The sequence below is a fragment of the Penicillium alfredii genome, assembly GCF_028826965.1.
Source record: "Penicillium alfredii strain IBT 34128 chromosome Unknown utg000007l_segment0_segment0, whole genome shotgun sequence".
NCBI classification, from domain to species: domain Eukaryota; kingdom Fungi; phylum Ascomycota; class Eurotiomycetes; order Eurotiales; family Aspergillaceae; genus Penicillium; species Penicillium alfredii.
In genome coordinates this window covers 1,115,725-1,133,829 of record NW_026622704.1, presented here as the reverse complement: position 1 = coordinate 1,133,829, position 18,105 = coordinate 1,115,725, and the positions used below count along the sequence as shown (strand labels likewise).

General features: G+C 51.8%; 7 protein-coding genes across 7 annotated transcripts; 4 read left to right on the top strand and 3 right to left on the bottom strand.

The window, feature by feature from the left end:
* Positions 1 to 363: 363 nt before the first annotated feature.
* On the bottom strand, positions 364 to 2,513 carry rpdA (histone deacetylase RPD3; the record flags this gene model as incomplete). Its single annotated transcript, XM_056655681.1, has 4 exons — positions 364 to 1,299; positions 1,357 to 1,898; positions 1,948 to 2,248; positions 2,334 to 2,513. 4 exons carry the CDS (start codon positions 2,511 to 2,513, stop codon positions 364 to 366), a joined length of 1,959 nt encoding a protein of 652 aa, XP_056511294.1.
* A 554-nt stretch (positions 2,514 to 3,067) lies between these two features.
* Positions 3,068 to 4,326, top strand: NUU61_005098 (proteasome regulatory particle lid subunit RPN11; the record flags this gene model as incomplete). The annotated part of the gene is made up of 4 exons (XM_056655680.1): positions 3,068 to 3,136; positions 3,277 to 3,530; positions 3,590 to 4,125; positions 4,181 to 4,326. The coding sequence occupies 4 exons, from the start codon at positions 3,068 to 3,070 to the stop codon at positions 4,324 to 4,326; spliced, it is 1,005 nt and encodes a 334-aa protein (XP_056511293.1).
* Positions 4,327 to 4,581: 255 nt separating this feature from the next.
* NUU61_005097 (uncharacterized protein) lies at positions 4,582 to 5,481 on the bottom strand (the record flags this gene model as incomplete). The annotated part of the gene is made up of 1 exon (XM_056655679.1): positions 4,582 to 5,481. One exon carries the CDS (start codon positions 5,479 to 5,481, stop codon positions 4,582 to 4,584), a length of 900 nt encoding a protein of 299 aa, XP_056511292.1.
* A 321-nt stretch (positions 5,482 to 5,802) lies between these two features.
* Positions 5,803 to 7,588, top strand: NUU61_005096 (protein translocase subunit TIM50; the record flags this gene model as incomplete). The annotated part of the gene is made up of 3 exons (XM_056655678.1): positions 5,803 to 6,171; positions 6,234 to 6,938; positions 6,998 to 7,588. The coding sequence occupies 3 exons, from the start codon at positions 5,803 to 5,805 to the stop codon at positions 7,586 to 7,588; spliced, it is 1,665 nt and encodes a 554-aa protein (XP_056511291.1).
* Positions 7,589 to 7,930: 342 nt separating this feature from the next.
* NUU61_005095 (putative C6 transcription factor) lies at positions 7,931 to 10,207 on the bottom strand (the record flags this gene model as incomplete). The annotated part of the gene is made up of 6 exons (XM_056655677.1): positions 7,931 to 8,346; positions 8,415 to 8,550; positions 8,603 to 8,981; positions 9,034 to 9,283; positions 9,343 to 9,470; positions 9,528 to 10,207. The coding sequence occupies 6 exons, from the start codon at positions 10,205 to 10,207 to the stop codon at positions 7,931 to 7,933; spliced, it is 1,989 nt and encodes a 662-aa protein (XP_056511290.1).
* A 393-nt stretch (positions 10,208 to 10,600) lies between these two features.
* Positions 10,601 to 13,275, top strand: NUU61_005094 (F-box domain protein; the record flags this gene model as incomplete). The annotated part of the gene is made up of 2 exons (XM_056655676.1): positions 10,601 to 10,677; positions 10,728 to 13,275. 2 exons carry the CDS (start codon positions 10,601 to 10,603, stop codon positions 13,273 to 13,275), a joined length of 2,625 nt encoding a protein of 874 aa, XP_056511289.1.
* A 2,625-nt stretch (positions 13,276 to 15,900) lies between these two features.
* NUU61_005093 (uncharacterized protein) lies at positions 15,901 to 17,130 on the top strand (the record flags this gene model as incomplete). Its single annotated transcript, XM_056655675.1, has 1 exon — positions 15,901 to 17,130. One exon carries the CDS (start codon positions 15,901 to 15,903, stop codon positions 17,128 to 17,130), a length of 1,230 nt encoding a protein of 409 aa, XP_056511288.1.
* Between the last annotated feature and the right edge of the window lie 975 nt (positions 17,131 to 18,105).

The following is an 18,105-nucleotide window of genomic DNA, read 5'->3' as shown; positions in this document are numbered from 1 at the left end:
ACTAGCTCTGGGATAGAATGAACAAATGGATGAAAACATAGAATATTTTGCTTGCTGTCCCATATTGCTTTCATACACAAGGACTTGGGGGGAAAAGAAAACCAGGGCAACACGACGAGAGTGGCCAACCTAACCCCGTTTTTGCTCACAAACAATCCACTGCAGGAGTAGAACTATCCCGTATCTGCCACCCGTTGAATCAAGCTGAGTTGGCCGGTTGCGGCCCGGGGAATCAACCATTCTCGTCATTCCATCCCCACCTAGAGAACAAAGTGCAAAGCTGCCGTGAAACTATGAAACTGCGAAACCGATAACACCTTCCTGCCCCATGGTCCATTGCGCCAGATCCGATATGAAATCAATTTACTCCTCTTGCTTGGTAGGCTTATCGGTAGGCTCTGGAGTGGCCTGCTTGGGTGCTTCTGATTCCTCAACAGGAGCAGCTTCGAGCTTCGGGGCCTCGCCGCCCTGCTCAGCGGCAGGCTCGGAGGGCTCTTTGGCAAGCGTTTGGGCTCGAGGTGGCGACAGAGGTGCCTTGGGTGTTTCTTCACCCGCGGGTGATGTCTCAACCGGCTTCTTCTCCTCTTGAGGCTCAGTCGGGGCGGATTCGGGTTCAACAACCGGAGCTGCTGCATCCTCCATGGTGGTATCTTCATCATGCGGGGCAGGAGAAGGCTGGTGAGAGGCGGCAGCAGAAGGGCGACTTTCCTCATTTTCGACAACCATTTGATCCTCGTCGCCGGCGGAAGCTTCAGCATGCGTGGCAGGAGGAGCCGCAGACGGTGAAACTCGAGTGTCAGGTTCATTTCGTGGGACATCAGCCATTCTGGTATCAAGCGCAGTATCCATTTCCATGTCACCAACCGACGACGCCGCATGCGGAGTTGCCATGCCACTGTCCAGACCAGAATCCGCTGCGTCGAGGTTTCGGTAATTGGCTTGATTGCGGCGGCGGATAGCATTCGGCTGTCGGCGGACGCCATTGGCGGCGTTCTCCTCCTCGTCCTCACTCTCGCTGAGTTCACCAGGCTTTTCTACGTACTGGTCAAAGCGGCGTTGGGTGAAGCGCTTGTCTTTGTTCTCGTCATCATCCAGGTCATCCATCACATCATCAGCTTCATCGTCCATGCCATCCACAAGCGGATTACGCGGGACATCGGTCATCTGAACCGAAGGAGCGAACGCCGTGCGCTTGAGATTCTCCACAACCTGGTTGCGAATCTTGTCCAGGTATTCCTTCGTGTTCGCGTTGTCCATGTTGGAGGGGCGAACATCAAGCTCATAGTCGGGGGCAAAGTACTGCGAGTTCAGTCAGCTTGATAAGTGATTTCGGCGATATGAAAGTAAAGGTCTAACCTCGTAGTAGTCGTTGTAGGGCAGCTCCGACTCCAGACCTTCTCCGACCAAGATGCCAGTCTCAAACGCCCAGGTGCGCGCAACGTTGCGCATGGTGTAACCACCACCACCGAGAATCAAGGTTGGCAGGTCAAAGCTCTTGATGAAGTTGACACAATTGGCATGTCCTCGCATGCTAAGGTTGAAGCAACCGAGACGATCGCCCGATAAACTGTCTCCACCACACTGAAGGACAACTGCCTCCGGCCGGTACCACTCCATCACGCTCTTGATCACAGGCTCAAAGATGCTTTTGTACGAGAGATCGTTGATACCATCACGCAGAGGGAAGTTGACAGCATAGTATTTGCCTGAGCCAACCCCGATGTCACGAAGCTCGCCAGTTCCGGGGAAGTACTCGCCGTACTTGTGAAAAGAAACAGTCATGACACGATCCGTAGTGTAAAAAGCTTCCTCGACACCGTCACCATGGTGGACATCGATATCCACATATAGAACTCGCTGCTTGAAGCGCAGAAGCTCCAGAATTCCAAGAACGATGTCTGTCGAGTTAGCATTTTCATGATGGTCCCAGAAAGCCTCAGATCTTACCATTCACGTAGCAGAAACCACTGGCCTCGCTCTTCTTCGCGTGGTGCAGCCCACCAGCCCAGTTGACGGCAACATCGCACTTGCTGCGGTTCAGGCGTGCGGCGCCTTCCATGCTGCCGCCGGCGCTGATTCCGCAGAACTCGAAGAGACCGTCGAACACGGGACAGTCATCACCCACATTGTATCGACTTTGCTCCTTCGAGAACTGATCCATGTTGTCCGGGGTAACCTTGGACAGAAAGTCGATGTACTCGTCGGTGTGGAATTGGGTCATCTCGTACTTGGAGGCCGGTTTCGCACGCTGGAGTTTTTCATGTTAGCCGACGATCCGGTATCAAATAGCACCGAGAGATGGCGAAAAAAAAGTATATAGATGAAAGACTCACGTAAATCTCCATCTTCTTGTAGAGGCCATAGTTCATAACCAGGCTGTGCGTCATTCTTATGCGATGAGGCTTCATGGGGTGGCCGGAGACATAGGCATAATTGCCCACATCGGAGTCGTAGAAGTAGGCGACCTTCTTGTCCTTGGCCCCGAAGCCATTCGATATAGGCTCAACAGCCATTTCGCACAGTGACCGAGGTTGAATTGGGAAATATACGCAAGTGGATTTGAAGTATGAGGGTTAGGGGGATTGCAAGCGTAAGGAAGAGTCGGATGGAAGATGAAGAGGGCAGCGGGTAGGACCAGGGGTCGCTTATATAGCGAAGTATCAGACTATTAAGGCGAACAATTGAGCCCTGACATGCTCGCCCGGTCAATAGGGCAATGAGGGTGGTGAATAGGACAATAGAACAATGGGGACAAACTTGAGGCCTCACTGAATGCGCTCCTTCCCACGCGGTCAAAGCCGGCAGAATAGCTCACCGCCTTCGTCAGGCGCCCGGGCAGCTCCCGACTTAATCATCGTCCGCCCGTAGGCGCTTCCAAACACAAGAATTCTGTCTGACCCAGGATCAAAAGCATCTTCGAGTTTTGTTGGATTCTGCCCGTTTTGGTTGACGGCCCAGACTGTGACTAGTTGGACTCGCCAACGACAATCTGCCATCTGGAGCTTCCAACTGAGAAGCTATCTTTCTCGACTCCTACCTCTTTCCACCTTCCTCATTTCTGATCACCATGGATCGCCTCAACCGGATGCTACAGGCCGCACAGGGCATGGGCATGGGAAGTGCTGCCCCTGGTGGTGTAAGTCTCGAATCCCTTGTCTTGGCTTCGGGCGTACTCGGCAACCCGAGCTTCTGCTTAGCTCCTCGTGAGCTTCACATGCCTCAATAGCTAGGCTGCGGTTTAGATATAAGAACAAACACTGATTACATGTTGAACAGGATACACCAAACCTGATCGATAACTCCGAAACCGTCTACATCTCGTCTTTGGCTCTTTTGAAGATGTTACGGCATGGCCGTGCCGGTGTGCCGATGGAGGTCATGGGGCTAATGCTGGGCGAGTTTGTCGATGAATACACGGTTCGAGTGGTGGATGTCTTTGCAATGCCCCAGAGCGGTACGGGTGTCAGTGTCGAGGCCGTGGATCCGGTGTTCCAGACCAAGATGATGGAGATGCTCCGGCAGACAGGACGGTAAGCTGCAATCAGGTTGATGGGACACCTGCAAGTACTGATCTGAATTTGGAACCCAGACCAGAAACGGTCGTTGGCTGGTACCACTCCCACCCTGGTTTCGGGTGCTGGCTTTCCTCGGTTGATATCAACACCCAGCAATCCTTTGAGCAGTTGACGCCGCGGGCTGTTGCCGTCGTCGTTGATCCTATTCAGTCCGTCAAGGGCAAGGTGGTGATCGACGCCTTCCGTCTCATTCAGCCCCAGACTGTGGTGATGGGACAGGAGCCCCGGCAGACTACGTCGAACTTGGGTCATCTGAACAAGCCTTCGATCCAGGCTCTTATCCACGGACTCAACCGTCACTACTACAGCATCGCCATCCAATACCGCAAGACCGGACTGGAGGAGAACATGCTGATGAACCTGCACAAGCAGGTATGGACCGAGGCTCTGCAAATGAACGATTTCCATGAGGAGGGTCAGCACAACGTCGACCAAATGAAGCAGCTCGTAAGCCTTGCAGAGGGCTATGAGAAGCGCATCAAGGAAGAGACCGAGTTGAGCAAGGACCAGCTAAAGACACGATATGTGGGCAAGGTTGATCCCAAGAAGCGTACGTCTCCTTTATTGTGTTTACTGTTTTATGGTATGCTAATCGACGACTGCAGACATCGAAGATGTGAGCCAGCAATTGATCGAAGACAATATCGTTGCGGTATCCAAGCAGATGATCGATAAAGAGGCCTCGGTGGCGCGGCAATCGGGGAAGGAGGGCACGAATGGTGCCGTCATGGAAGTGGACGAAGACCTGTAGAGGGTTAGAACGTACACGAATCTACATTCTAATTACGATTTTGTTTTGAAGTCTCGAGGATTACATTCAACTCTGTCATGCAGTCAAAAGCCTCGGATCGGCAGATCAGGACGAGGAATTATGGGATAAATGTTTGCAGTGAAGCCTATCCAAGAACATGAAGTGTTTCGAGATTGTATGATTGGATGTTCAAGTCTATCAACGCCGCGTAATGTCTTGTAAAATCGTGTCACATCCCCATCAACTTCGAGGGGTTTAGGATTCCAGCCGAACTGTCTGAAGCGAATTGCCGAGCGACTCAACAGGGTCAGGGTCGTGAGCTCGCAATCCATCGAAGGCTGCATCCACAGCCTGATCCTCGCGCTGGTCTTCGACCTGATGGCCCTCTTCATCGTCAGCATAGTCCGTCCACCCTCGTTCGGGCCCCCAGAGGATCTTTTTGTGATGATCCCGGGTCTCCTGCAACAACCGGCTCATCAGAGGACCGGACTTCTGCACCGAGGGGTATCCGTCGAATTCCACCTGAACCAAGTTGGGCAGTCGTTCAAGAATCTGCCGCATCAGTCGACCACTGAACTCGGTGTAGTAATCCTTGGAGACGCGGAAGCCCTCGAACACAGGATGAGAGGGATCACATTGGACAAACACTTTCAGCGTGCGCAGAAAAGTCATTTCATGGAGCCCCAGGCCCTGGTTGACGGTCCATGACCGTGGCGGGGCCGTCCAGCTTGATCCCAGAATCAGCTCGATGGTGGTGATGGAGGGCCGGTGGCGGCGGGGCAGGGACCGAAGTGGAGGCAATCGCGAGAAATCTTGGACGGGGAAAAGACGGAAGGTCTGGGACGAATAGAAATGATGTGTGGCTTCATCGTGGATGCGGTGCGAGACGAGGAACAGCGAGAGGCGGTGCGACAACGGCGACAGCGGCTTGTTCTTCTTCGCCGATGCGCCGACGCTGCCGTTGCTTCGAAGTGCATTCTTCCGGGTTGGGGTGAACAGGACAAAATGGTAGATGCGTAGCCTGATCTCAGATGGAAGATCGAGGAAGCGAAAGAGCCCGGTGGGAGAAGGAGAAGGCTCTGCCACGGGCTCTGGCTCGAGCGGCTGGTCTGGCGACTCGTGAAGGCGAATCATGTCTTCAACGATGCTGCTCATGGCGAGGGATCTAGGATCAAGTACGCAGTCTAGAGGATGAATTCATCTTTCATCGCATTGGCATCGTGGAAGAAAAAAGGAATTAAATTGGCAGAGATGTATCCCACGAACGGGGCTGCAGCTTCACTGGAGGCCTTCGCTGCGGCTCTTGGGAGTGGGAATTAGAAGAGAGCTTCCTTGGTCTCCCCAGCTAATACAACCCGGCATGCATGAGAAAAGAGGCTTGATGGGTCAAATTAACGTCTGGGTGATTCAACTTTCATAACTTGAGGGAAAAAAGAAAGAAGAAGAGGATAAGAGCGCAAGGCGGATATAAGTAAAATGCGCGATGGGGCTGCGTGGGCCGCCCAAGGAACCGACTTTTCGGGCAACTCGTCATCACCCGGACTCGACCTTCGGCACCTTCTATCACAAACACTCGGTATATCTGCGGTCATGCTGAGCCGTGCTGTCCTGCCTCTGACGAGGCTCAACGTTCGCGCCTCTGCTGTCCGGGCATCGGCCCTGGCGGCCCAGCATCCTCGATGGTACGCGAAGGGCAAGAGCGGGTATCAGCTTCCCGAGTCGATGCAGTCGAAGTCCAAGAACCCTGAAGCCCCGAAGTCCTCCACAAAAAAGGACGTGGATGCAGAACAGCCCGAGCCCGAGCCCAAGGCTGAGCCTACGCCTGAGCCCGACACACCCAACTCTGTGAGACTTGCTCTCCCACGCGGAAATGTACATCTCTGACCTTTTTCTTCTCTTGTCTTCAGTCCGAACCCTCTCCGCAAAAGCCACTCCCCGATCTGACCCAGGGTATCCCATCAACTTTGGCCGCTGAATTGGAAGGCCAAAATAAGAAGGGTGGCGGTCATCTCAATCTCACGGAGGACCCGACTCGAACAGAGTATAGCGAAGATGGCCGGGGCGGCGGCGATATCCCCAAGGGGGGATACGAAACATCGCTCGACCGCCGCAAGGCCCGCATGGCCAACATTATGTACGCGTTGATGCTGGCAGCCGGTGTTGCCGGGGTAGGATACCTGGGCCGCAACTGGGAGACGGAAGAGGAGGAGCGCCTCCACCCCGTAACTCCCTCGGGTTGGGGCTTGGGTCTTTGGTACAACCGTATTACGGCACGCATGAGTGACCTCACCAGCTACTACAAGGACCCGGCCTTCCCGAAGCTTCTTCCCGACGAGGACCCTCAGATGCGGCAGCCGTACACCCTGGTTCTGAGTCTGGAGGACTTGCTGGTGCACAGCGAGTGGAGCCGGGAGCATGGATGGCGTGTTGCCAAGCGGCCTGGTGTGGATTACTTCCTGCGCTACCTCAACCAGTACTATGAGCTGGTTCTCTTCACCAGTGTGCCGAGCATGATGGCCGACCAGGTTCTGCGGAAACTTGACCCTTATCGTATCATTCGCTGGCCCCTCTTCCGGGAGGCTACCCGGTACAAGGATGGCGAGTACATTAAGGTAAGAAACATGGACTTTGGATTCGTCTGGAGGGTTCAAGTTAACCATCTTATCTATAGGATCTGGCGTACCTCAACCGAGATCTGTCCAAGGTGATTTTGGTTGATACCAAGGAAGAACACGCCCGCTATCAGCCGGAGAACGCCGTAGTGCTGGATAAGTGGACCGGCGACCCGAAGGACAAGACGCTGGTTGCCCTCATTCCCTTCCTGGAATACCTGGCCGGTATGGGTGTTGAGGACGTGCGGCCCGTGCTGAAGTCGTTCGAGGGCACAGCGATCCCGATCGAGTTTGCCAAGCGTGAGAAGGCTATGCGCGAGCGCTTCGAGAAGGAGCTCGCCGAGGACCAGAAGAAGAAGCCTTCGCGCGGCATCGGCAGCTTAGCCTCGGCCCTGGGACTGAAGTCGACCCGCACGCTGGACGGCGAGCAGCTGCCCTCGGAGGGCTTAGCCCAGGGCAAAATGCTGTGGGACCAGATCCGCGAGCGGGGCCAGAAGAACTACGAGCTGATTGAGCGGGAGATCCGCGAGAACGGCGAGAAGTGGCTGGCCGAGATGGCGGCTGAGGAAGAGAAGGCTCGTGATGAGCAGATGAAGAGCATGAAGGGCTCTTTCACGAGCATGTTTGGTGCTGGCGATAAGGAGCAGTGATGATTGGTGATCTCTCTCTCTCTCCCCCATTCCCCTCCTTCATTCTTTGCCGTTTTCTTTTCTTGCTGTTGGCCATTTAGATGATGGGTTTCTTCAGACTTCGGTCTCAAGTTTTGAAAGAGAACGACTGTACAATAGCGATTGGTGTCCTTTGTGTTTTTTTATTCGAATCTTGATGTATAAAAATTCCATCAAAAGGTTTTTAATGTCAAATTGATTGATAGACTTGATTCTTTGCATTGGGTTGGCGCCCAGGGTATATATATCTTTGATGCCAGTAATGCCAGTTGGGCAATAAGGGTAATAATAATACAGTTGAGCTTTAGGACACAAAGGGCCTGCTCATAAATTCACATCCTGGAAGACCGACACATCCCAGATGCCCGTCATATCGAACGGGAACCCATCCATGGTCCCGAACGTCCCCGAGATCGACATCATGTCGTCAACAATGTCATTGTTCGTTTGTGTCTCGGGCAAAGAAATCGCCGCCGGGTTGACCAGCCCGTGGTCGGTCATGCCGGCATTGCAGACTCGGTCCATGTTGGCACCGTTGCTGGGCAGACGGTGCATGATGCGTTCGCAATGGTCCAAGCACATATCGGCCACGTCCCAATCCTCTTCCTCGCGCACCCGGCGCAAAACGGTCCGGAGAGTATCGACGTTGGCGAGACACGACCGGGCAACCTCTGTGTCAGTGGTTTCGAAGGCGCAGCGGACCAAGAGCGTGGCTGTTGAGGTCAAATGGAATGCGCTGTCTGTTGGAATTGTGAGAATATGAGGACATATTGATTACAATGGGGGTGGAGAGAGGGCCATCACTTACATGGCAGCCAGAACTCTTTGAAATTCTCTTTTCGCAGAGACGAGATGAATCGCACGATCTCTTCGGCGGATCGCCGGCATTCTGTCTGGAAATAGCGGCGAGCCTCTACGTTGTCTGTCTCGGCGTTATTGACCTCCTGTGATATGGTGAGCAACGAGCATGAAAGATAGAAAAATGAGAAAGCTCACGTTTAATTCCACTCGGCTGACAAGCATTTTGACTGCCAGGAACGCCAGCTGCAAGCTGCTCGCCGCATATATCTTATCACCGTGGATCGTGGGTGCCCTTAACCAATCAGGCAATGAGTCCTCCCACATATCCAAGTCGGTCCGGATCTGTCTCAGTTTCTTGGAGCTCTCACGGGGTAGTTTTTGTTGCAGGCCATAGACTAGCGGTAAGAGCTCGCCCAAGATTTCGGTCAATCGACACAGGTATATGTGACACTGGGCAGCTCGCACACGCTCCGTGGTGCGGAGGTTCGGTGGAGTGAGGACATCGACCGTAGGAAGAGGGACGTCGTACTGGGTCTTGGAGATTTGCGGTGGCACGCCATGGCCAAAACTTCCCCTGGGACAAGTCAGCGATGATATTAAAACTGGCGAAACGAAACGACACCTACCATCGATCATGAATCACGACGCCCCACCAAAGACGAATTCTCTGGTCCTTTTCGGCTTTCGAGAGTTTCCAGTTACTAGGATCGCGATTGAGACCAAGGCAGTTGGCCAAAGATAGCATGCGACCACAGCTAACAGCGTTTCCGGTCATGGAGAAGATGGGCCGTCCCGTCAAATCAATGAGTGCCGCACTGATTGTAGATAGTCCAGGCTCGGAGAACTCCTCGTGCAAGGCGGCAACTGTCATGTTGACTGCGTACCGAACGTCGGGCTTGGGATGGCATGCGAGCTTGGGGGTATGCTTCCAGTACACCAGGGACATCGAATATACTTGGCATAGCAACGAGGCCGGGGGTCGTTCAAGGAGTCCGAGATATAAGCCTCCCAGAATGATTCGCCGTCAAAGATGGGGAATGCGGCATTGAACCGGTCGATGAAGCTGGCAAAAATTAGCGCTAGAAGATACAAAATCCTGTAGGGTCCTGGTTTATCATACAGTCTCACTAGATCATGCTTAAATGGTCCCAAAATCTGCTCCAATATTTCCTTTTGGTTTTCACCCGGCGGTGTTCCCACGCGCACGCCTTTCCTCCGCCGCGAAATTGTGGTATATAGGACTGGCTTCCTCGGATCGCTCGAATAGATATTGTACGGGTGACTCTTTGGCTCTTCGGATTGGCTGGATCGCTCGGGGGGCATATGTTTCTCAATGACCTGCGCATCTTCTGCGACCATGGGCCCGACAATGAGGACGGACTCGTTATGGCGATCGTCGGCGTCGCGCCGCGAGTCGCTCCCACGGCGACCCGAGGAAGAATTTTGCGGACTCGGCCCATTGGAAGTCTGATGAGCAGGAATATTGGGACCTGGGTTGGAGAGCGCGTCACTGCGTTTGCGCTTTTGCCCCGACACCGGCCCCGCGGACCAGGATTTCGGGTCTGGCACACTCAGCACTGAGGCATCGGCATTGGATTCTTCTTGGTAATGGCATTCGGCTCCCTGTACGCGACATAAAAGACAGGATTGACCGGGGATATCGACGGTACATCGGGATTTGCGCTTGCGACACAGATCGCATGCGCGGACCTTGTGCGAGCGGTAAGGTCGCGCACCGGCATTGAACCCGGGAGAGGGCAGCTTCGAGGACGGATTGATGTGGGCTGTTGCAGTCGACATGATGCGCAACCCAACAGTTAAGCAGAAATAACGATGCGAAAGAATGTTGGAGAAGAGAAAAAAAAAGTCCGGGGTCGGGGTCAATCGGAGGCGGCCGATGAGGGGTACCGAATGCGACGGGCGGCACGCATGTTGCAGGAATCCAGCAGGAATACTAGCAGATAGGGGGGTTATTCTGGAACTTGGTTGTGACATAGTACATTTCTAAATTATTCATATATTTTCTTTCTATACTTCCACCTTGTACAACGTGTTGGACCTCCAAAAATGCCTCCAAGAAACCGGACTCGCAGTGTGGGGAGCTGAGTCAGCCACGAGCTATTTATGGAAATATCAATGGCAGCGCCACAAGCTGAATGGCTTCACCCCTAACCCACCTTCATGTAGGCGACCATGGAGCATGTCTCCTTGCCCGGATCCGACCAGGGGCCATCACCTGTTTCCCGACTGCCATCCAGCGTCATTGAGCGGTTTGTGATCCTCCGCATCTGCGCTCCTCCGGCTCTGACCAATCTCGTAGCATTCTCTATGTCGCGGATGCCAACACTTTTGCATCGCTGGCCCTACTTAGCCGAGCATGGAGGCATGCGTCCGACTCGCCATCGCTGTATGCCTACCATCTGTCGCGCTGCCCGTCCTTGTCTTGGACCAGCGGGTCGATCGCAGCTTCGGCCGAGACGGACCTCCAAATCCTCAAACGTCAGTTTATCGAGGAGGTCCGGCGGAATGCATTTGATGTATTTATGCGGCCTCGTCGAACCCTTGTGAGGTTGATTTCAAGTTCGATGAGCTCCTCCACCGCGTTTCCGCAGGGTGAAGTTTTTCGATTTTCTTTCTCGGCTAAAGGCCAGCTGGTTTTATGTATCAGTTCTTCCCGGATTGTCGTTCTTTCAGTGGTGACAGATCCCGTCACCGTGAAACATGAGCTGAAAACTCGACGGCGGCCACTCGGTGCCACCATTCGGGATGATGGCTCATTGCTGGCGGTTTTGTCTTCTTCACATCGGGTGAATATCTATCGACTATCAGATGACGAGGCCAAGCATATTCAAACGATCACTTTGAACGATGCCCCACGGGACTTGAAATTTTCCCCAGCAGGAAGTGTTCTTGCCTTGTCCTTCGAGGATAGTATAGAGGTGCATGCCGTGGGCGAAAGTGCTCTGGCGACAGATCGTCGAGCGGTGCGCTGCCTACGTGTCGATGCCCTGACCTTTTCGTCAGACAGCTCTATGCTGCTTGGATCACCATCGGCTCCCGATCAGAACGGGATCGTGACCATTACGGCACCCTTTTATACCGAGACCGGAACCGATGCCTCTCCGGAGGAAGTCCAGATGCGAATGTGGACAACGCAGATCTTATTTCCCGAGACTATTTCGGGCTTCACGCATGCCTGTTTGGTCTCAGGGCACGAAGAATCGGAAGATAGCTGGATCTTGGCATATGACCGCCAGTTGGCCGCATTTCGGGCTATCCAAATGAACAATGCCGATGCGGGGGTAGTATATTTTGCAAGCCCCTTTTTGAGGGAGGAGTCTCGTGAGATGCAACCCAACATGACTCCGGCTACAGATGATGCAGGGGAATTGGTCGCATTGGGGTTTCAAAATTCCGAGCTTTGGATCTATGGAGTTCCGGGACGCCTTGACCCTCCTGTCACCAGCTCAAACGCGGGTACACGCAATGAGATCAGCGGTTCCCACCACAGCAGGTCACCACGGGATAACTTGGCACAGCTTCAGAAAATTGTTCAGCACCCTAAATTTTTGATCAGAGGACGCCGGGTGACAGACATGGCTGGGATCACTACTGCTCAGTGGGTAACCTCACCGAATCGTCGACTCGTCGCAGTAGCCCCAGGAGGCGTGCGTCCGCAGATTTTTGGGGAAGAAGATGTTCCCGTGGACGGCGGCCGCATGCTTCTTCTAGACTTTGAGCGTTCGACGCGAGATGGCGAGACCCATGAGCTTGATATCGAGGTCGGTGAGACGGCGCCAAAGATGCTCCTCGAACCTAATTCTTCGATGGATACCGAGGTAGAGTTGGAGAGAAGGCGGACCCGGTTGCACCGCGGAGATACAGATATTGCTGCACTGGCTCATCGCATGTCGCGGCCACCTCTTCCCGAAATTTCTCGGACCGCGAGTACAGCCATCCCACATCTTCGGCGAAATAGCATGGCCATTTCTCCAGATGAAATGGGTCATCCTGATCTCCCCTACGATAACCTGCAACCTCGCTCACGCGACACTCTCCATCGATCTGCCACTGCCGCAGCAGCTACCCGCGAAAGATACGACCCTCGATATCGTAACAACCCCAGCCGGCGGCACATCCCCCACGAAAGTGACGCCGACAACTGGATCCCTCCGCCGCCACCTTATACGCGCAATGCCGATCAACCTCTTCCGACCCACCTGCAAGAAACGCTTCTTCCCAGAAGACCTATTGAGTGTTCCAACGATGCCATGCAACGAGCGCAGACCACCCGTGTCCCGCGGACCACCCAAGCTCGGCCACGCCCGCAATCTGCTATCTTGCAGAGACTTGGCACAATTACCAGTACCAGGAGAGGCAGACGCAACTCCACCCTTGCCCCCGAGCCTGACTCAACTCAACCCATCACACGGGGTCCAGCTCCAAATGGAAATCATGGAAATGACTGGCGACGCCCCAATACAACTGCGCCCCCCGTTCCACCCATTAACTACCCATACCAACATCCTACGCTCGCTATGCACCCAGCGGAACCCCAACAACCCATCTCTGCACTGAACTGGGGAGCAGAAGCCGCCGAGTTTGGCAACACCTTTGCTCCATACTCTATGTCTTCACCGAACCTCCTCCACACCTTACAACCGCACGGGAATTTCCACGGCCTTGCTTCTCCAGAAGACGAAACCATTCCTGAACGGCAGCGGTCCTTCCGTCGCCGCGTTTCGACAGAGCCCACTAGCTTACCGCCGCCAGAAAATCAGGAATGGCGGCGCAGAATCCAGGAATGGAACGAAAACACCATTCGCGAGCGAAGCAGGAAAAGACGAAGTAAATGCATTGTCATGTAGCTTGACTTATATAAGGCGTGGATTTTTTTTGATTCATTCTTCGATGTTTTTGAAGAATGAAAGAAATAAATAAATAAAGCTATCTACATTGGCATTGCCCTTGGGGCAGCTGAGCTCACGACATGGATTCACGAAGATCATTTTCAAAGCTGTTGGTTGTAGATTTCTGTAGATAGAATTGACTGTACGCGCAAAGAAGTTGTAGGCAAATGAAAAACATACTCCCCACTACGGCAGCAAATAGCCGTAATCACGAAAAAATGACATAAGCCATATATTATTTCTGACCGCTTTAAGCTCCGCCTTTATTAAATATCTCTATAACCATCTATTTTAACCGCTATTTTTATTTTTTTTATCTATTCTCTTTTATATAAGTATATATTTAGGATACTACGCCGCTAGATTGATTTGTAGCAATTTAAAAATATAATTATCCCCTTATTTTAGTATAGAATAACTATTAATACGATTTAGAATACCCTTTAGGAGTATAGTATTAATATTACCTCTTGTATAATTTAAAATCGTCTTCGAGAATAGTAAATTCGATCATGTACCTTTAATATTATATAAAACGAGAGTTTATATACTCGTATAAAGACCTTAATCTCTAAGGTTAGATTACTAATAAAAGAAATCCTTTAGATGCTTTATAAAGAAGGTTACTAAATATTAGATTATACATTTTATACTATCCGAAAATATCTTAGAATTCAATTTCGTGTAGATTGCTTAGTTTAGTGATATCGGATAATTAAGATTATATCAATTAAAGAGCTTAGGATTAGTAATATCGAAGGCTATAGACGAGGTCTTTTTATATTTATTTCTATTGTTATAGATATATCTTTTTTTTAGTAAATTATTTTTTTTTATATAAATCTTATAACTCTATAATTTAAGGGGATTTATTTTCAGCCAGACAAAATACTGATTATATCATTTTTTCATGATTGTGGCTATTTGCTACCGTACTCCCCACGGATATTCTTTCTATGCCTGTGATTCAGTAGCTGTCTCTGCAAATCCTGTTGCTTCATCGAGGGCAACTCACTATACATACCGCGACTTGGCTTTTGTTCTGCTATGGCTATAGCAGAGACCCAGGTATTCTGCCAAGAAAAAGCTGCAATCGACGTCCGTTGCAAGATGGCACGTTGCGGCAAGGATTTAATTCCAATCTAATCTATGTGCGACTGCGGAACATTCGATATACATTCGACTGCCTGGGGTATCTCGCAGCATATTCGGGGCTTCAAGAAACAACCAATTGCCAAGCTCGGACTTCATCCAGGGCATAAGACGCCAAAAGCAGACTCCACTGCTGTCCTCTGCCGTGGTTGGAAGAGCTTCTCCAGCAACTTGTACTGTTCGCCTGCGAAGGAAAGGGTGCAGCAGTTGCGTTATTCCAGCTCTGGAAGCTCCGCCAAATATCACTTGCACGGGGTCTCGTGGATGCAAATTGAACATTGGCAGGGATATGCGAGGCCTCTTTTCGATTCTTCATTCAATATATTTCTGTTGATCTTCAATGTTCTCCGAAGGACCACCATGGCGCTGCCAGGAAGCATAGTTGGGGTATATCTCATTGAAAGTGTGTGGTTGGACTTCACTAACCAAGAATGCTCAGGATGAACCGCTAGTTGCAGCAGCTTCAATGTAACCCGCTGTCCTTCGCAAGAATGGACCAGTTCGTCACCGGGCTTGTTCTCAAATATCAATTCAATTTCAGCATTGTGTGTAGTGTCACCTCGATGGGGGATTGTAGGCACACCGAGCACCCTCTGTCAGGAAAGCCGTGGCGTTTCTATCCGGGAGACACGCGGTCTTAGTTGTAGGGCTCGTTTGACAGAGACTTGGGTTCTATCTTGCTGGGTGATATCGCAGGCATAGATCTTTGTGTTCTCGTAGTCCTTTCCCGTCTTTTTCTGTGGCATATTAGTTAGCACCAATTCATAGATTTTTAATTAGGGGAAATGGATCGAGGACTGGAAGTCTTCGATGCCCCGAGCCCCAAGGCTTTATATTAAACCTGTTATACGGAGCTCTACTGCTTCCTAAGCTAAGGAACTTGCTAGTCCTAGAGGTAACAAATTCCTCGGCAGAGCATAATATCAAAGGCGTTCTAATCTATTCTCACCAACTTAAACTAAGTAACCAAACCTGCCTCTCTGGAGAGTAGGGTCTAACGAAATTGGCCAATTCTGTTCTATAGTGACTAGGCATCAATTGTTTACTATTGGGGGATTTTACTTACTTCGTCAATAGCGACTCCTATTGAGAGGCTAGGAGGGAGCGATAGGCAGCGATTGTAGCAAGTGAGATAGAACTCACAGTGAATAATACGGCGACCTCTCTCACTTGCTACTTTTTAGCCTAATTAGGCAACCTCCTTCACTTCTATAAGTACTCTCTCCTCCCCCTATCTTCTTCTCCTTCTCTTCTCTCCCCCATATTTCCGCCCACTTCGAACTGCCCTCCCCCCGGCTGTTTCGGTTTTCTTTTTTCTCTTTTCCATTTTCATTTTCATACTGCGTAAGAGTCTGATCAACTTTCATGATCCCCCTTCTGAACTCACCTTGAAACGAAATTGAGAGCTGACCACCTGAGCAGACCAGCAGTATGATCGTCCCCTTTTTCGGCGTTTTCGCCGTCATCGCGTTGGTTGGTTCGTTTCTCCGTGTGCCCGGAGTCTCGGACCCCAGCGATGGGGTTCTCAAGCGACTTGGGAACTCCTTCAAGACCGTTGTTGCCGCCATGACCATCCATGACTTGGCGGAGGATATCTCCCAGTACGTCTCTCCTTGGCACGAGGATGAGGTGTACCCCGTTCACCTCGCGGTGTTCGGCGAGTCTGGTGGTATCGAGCTCGCGACCAGCAAGGAACTCCAGCTGGTAGAGGACAGGTCCCTGGCAAGGATTACGTCCGAGTGTCCCGTCCCTTTGGCGACGGTGTGGGAGCTTCCTCTGTGGACTTCCCTCGATCCACCTGAGACGGTTTGGACTCCGAGTCCAACGTTTGTTACTGAGCCACCAAAGCCGGTGCAAATGCCCACCGTTCTCACGTGGCTTGTGCGCAACATGACCTATCTCTTCTGGTTGTTCACCAGTACGGTGCATTTGCTCATCATGGTTTCGACCATGTGGCTGATGCTCCTTACTGTGTGGATGGTACTCGGCCCCGATGTTCCCGCACTTCGACAGGCTTATGCCGAGGTCATCGATTGGTTTCTCGGTGTTTTGGAAGGCCAGCCACAGACAGCTCGTCTTGTGGTTGGGAGTTCCCCGTCAGTTTATGACCAGGTGGAACTTCTTGTTGGTCCGAAGGAGCTCGGCGAGACCGTCGGCAACCCGCAGGCGTCTGACTCTCGTACCAAATATGACCCCTTCGAAGGCCCGTTGAACCCTTACGTCCGGATTCAAGGCCTGATGGATGATCTGTCCACCAGCATTTCGCTTCTGGAACAAGCCCATGTGATTCAAGCCTTGAACTTGTCAGCGTACCACAAGGAACTCGACAGGCTTCACGAAGAAGGTCATCATTTGCTTTGCATCGACGGGCGCGAGCACCAGCAAGAGGAAGGAGTTGCCGATGTCGCGGCTGCAGGCCCCTCGGCGCTTCAATCCCCGGCGTCTCAGTCAATTCCCCCGGAACAGCCGGCTGCCGAAGGTGACCCCTCTGTGGAGATGGGCGGCGCTTCTGACTCTGAGGGCTCGGCCAATTTGGCTGGGCCCCGGAAGAAGAGGAAACGCCCCTCCCTGAAGGCGCGTCGTCGAAAGCATGCTCAGGCTGCCCGGGCACGTCGGGAGGAACTGGAGCGAGGACCCGCCAAGTCCACCGAGGGTACCTAGCCGGCTACGGCAGAGTAGGGAGTAAGTCTTCCCCTATTGAGAGAGGTTCGATGATCAAAAGACTGACAGTTGTGGTAATTGGCTAGAACCTCTGGCTGTTGGGCTTTCGTTGTTGTGTCCGTCCGCCGTCTCACCCGTTCGCTTTTCGACCTTCGTCTGTTTGTCTGTTTGTCTTCGTTCTTCGTCGATTTGTCGATTCGCCTTGCCGTTCGTTCTTCCGTTTGTCACCCCCCGAAAAAAAAAAAAGTTGAAAACACAAAACCCCACAAAAAAGGAGGTATTTTTGCTTTTATCACTGCGACTGTTTCTGTTTGCGCTTGTTTTATGCGCTTTGTTTCTTTTTTCTTTTTCTTTCTTTGGAGTCAGGGGGGACTCCCTTGTTTTTCTGTTTTTGCTCTTGCATGTCGAATTCACAGTCCTTGCCTCGGATGATTATTATGCTTTGAGTCAACGATGTCCGAGTTTGATGGTTTATTATTCGCTCTTTGTGTTGCCCGCGACGAGTCAACATGTGCGCCGGTCGAGTCGACAATCATTCCTCGGGTCGAACATGCAAGCAACGCCCTGACCCGTTACCATCTGGGTCAAGCTTCATGGTGGCTCTATCCAAAATTGAATCAGGTATGTGGTTTCAGTAGTCATTGGGTTGCTGAGATGCTTTGGAGGATGTGCTGGTTAACTGGAGCTTAGGGTTTGGGGGGAACCCGTGACTTGGACATCCTTGTCTTGCCAACCACCATAACAACTACAGCGACAATCGCAATTACGACTGCAATGACAATTTAAATGACAACTGGTCTGCAATGACAACTTGAGTGACCACTTGCAAAAACAACTCCAATGCCAACTTCAATGCCAGCTCCAATGGCTACTGTAATTACGATTGCAATGACAACTTTCAAGACGAACAATAGCAATTGCAAGGACAACTTTTGAGGTCATGACTACTGCAATGACCACTTACAACCCAATTTC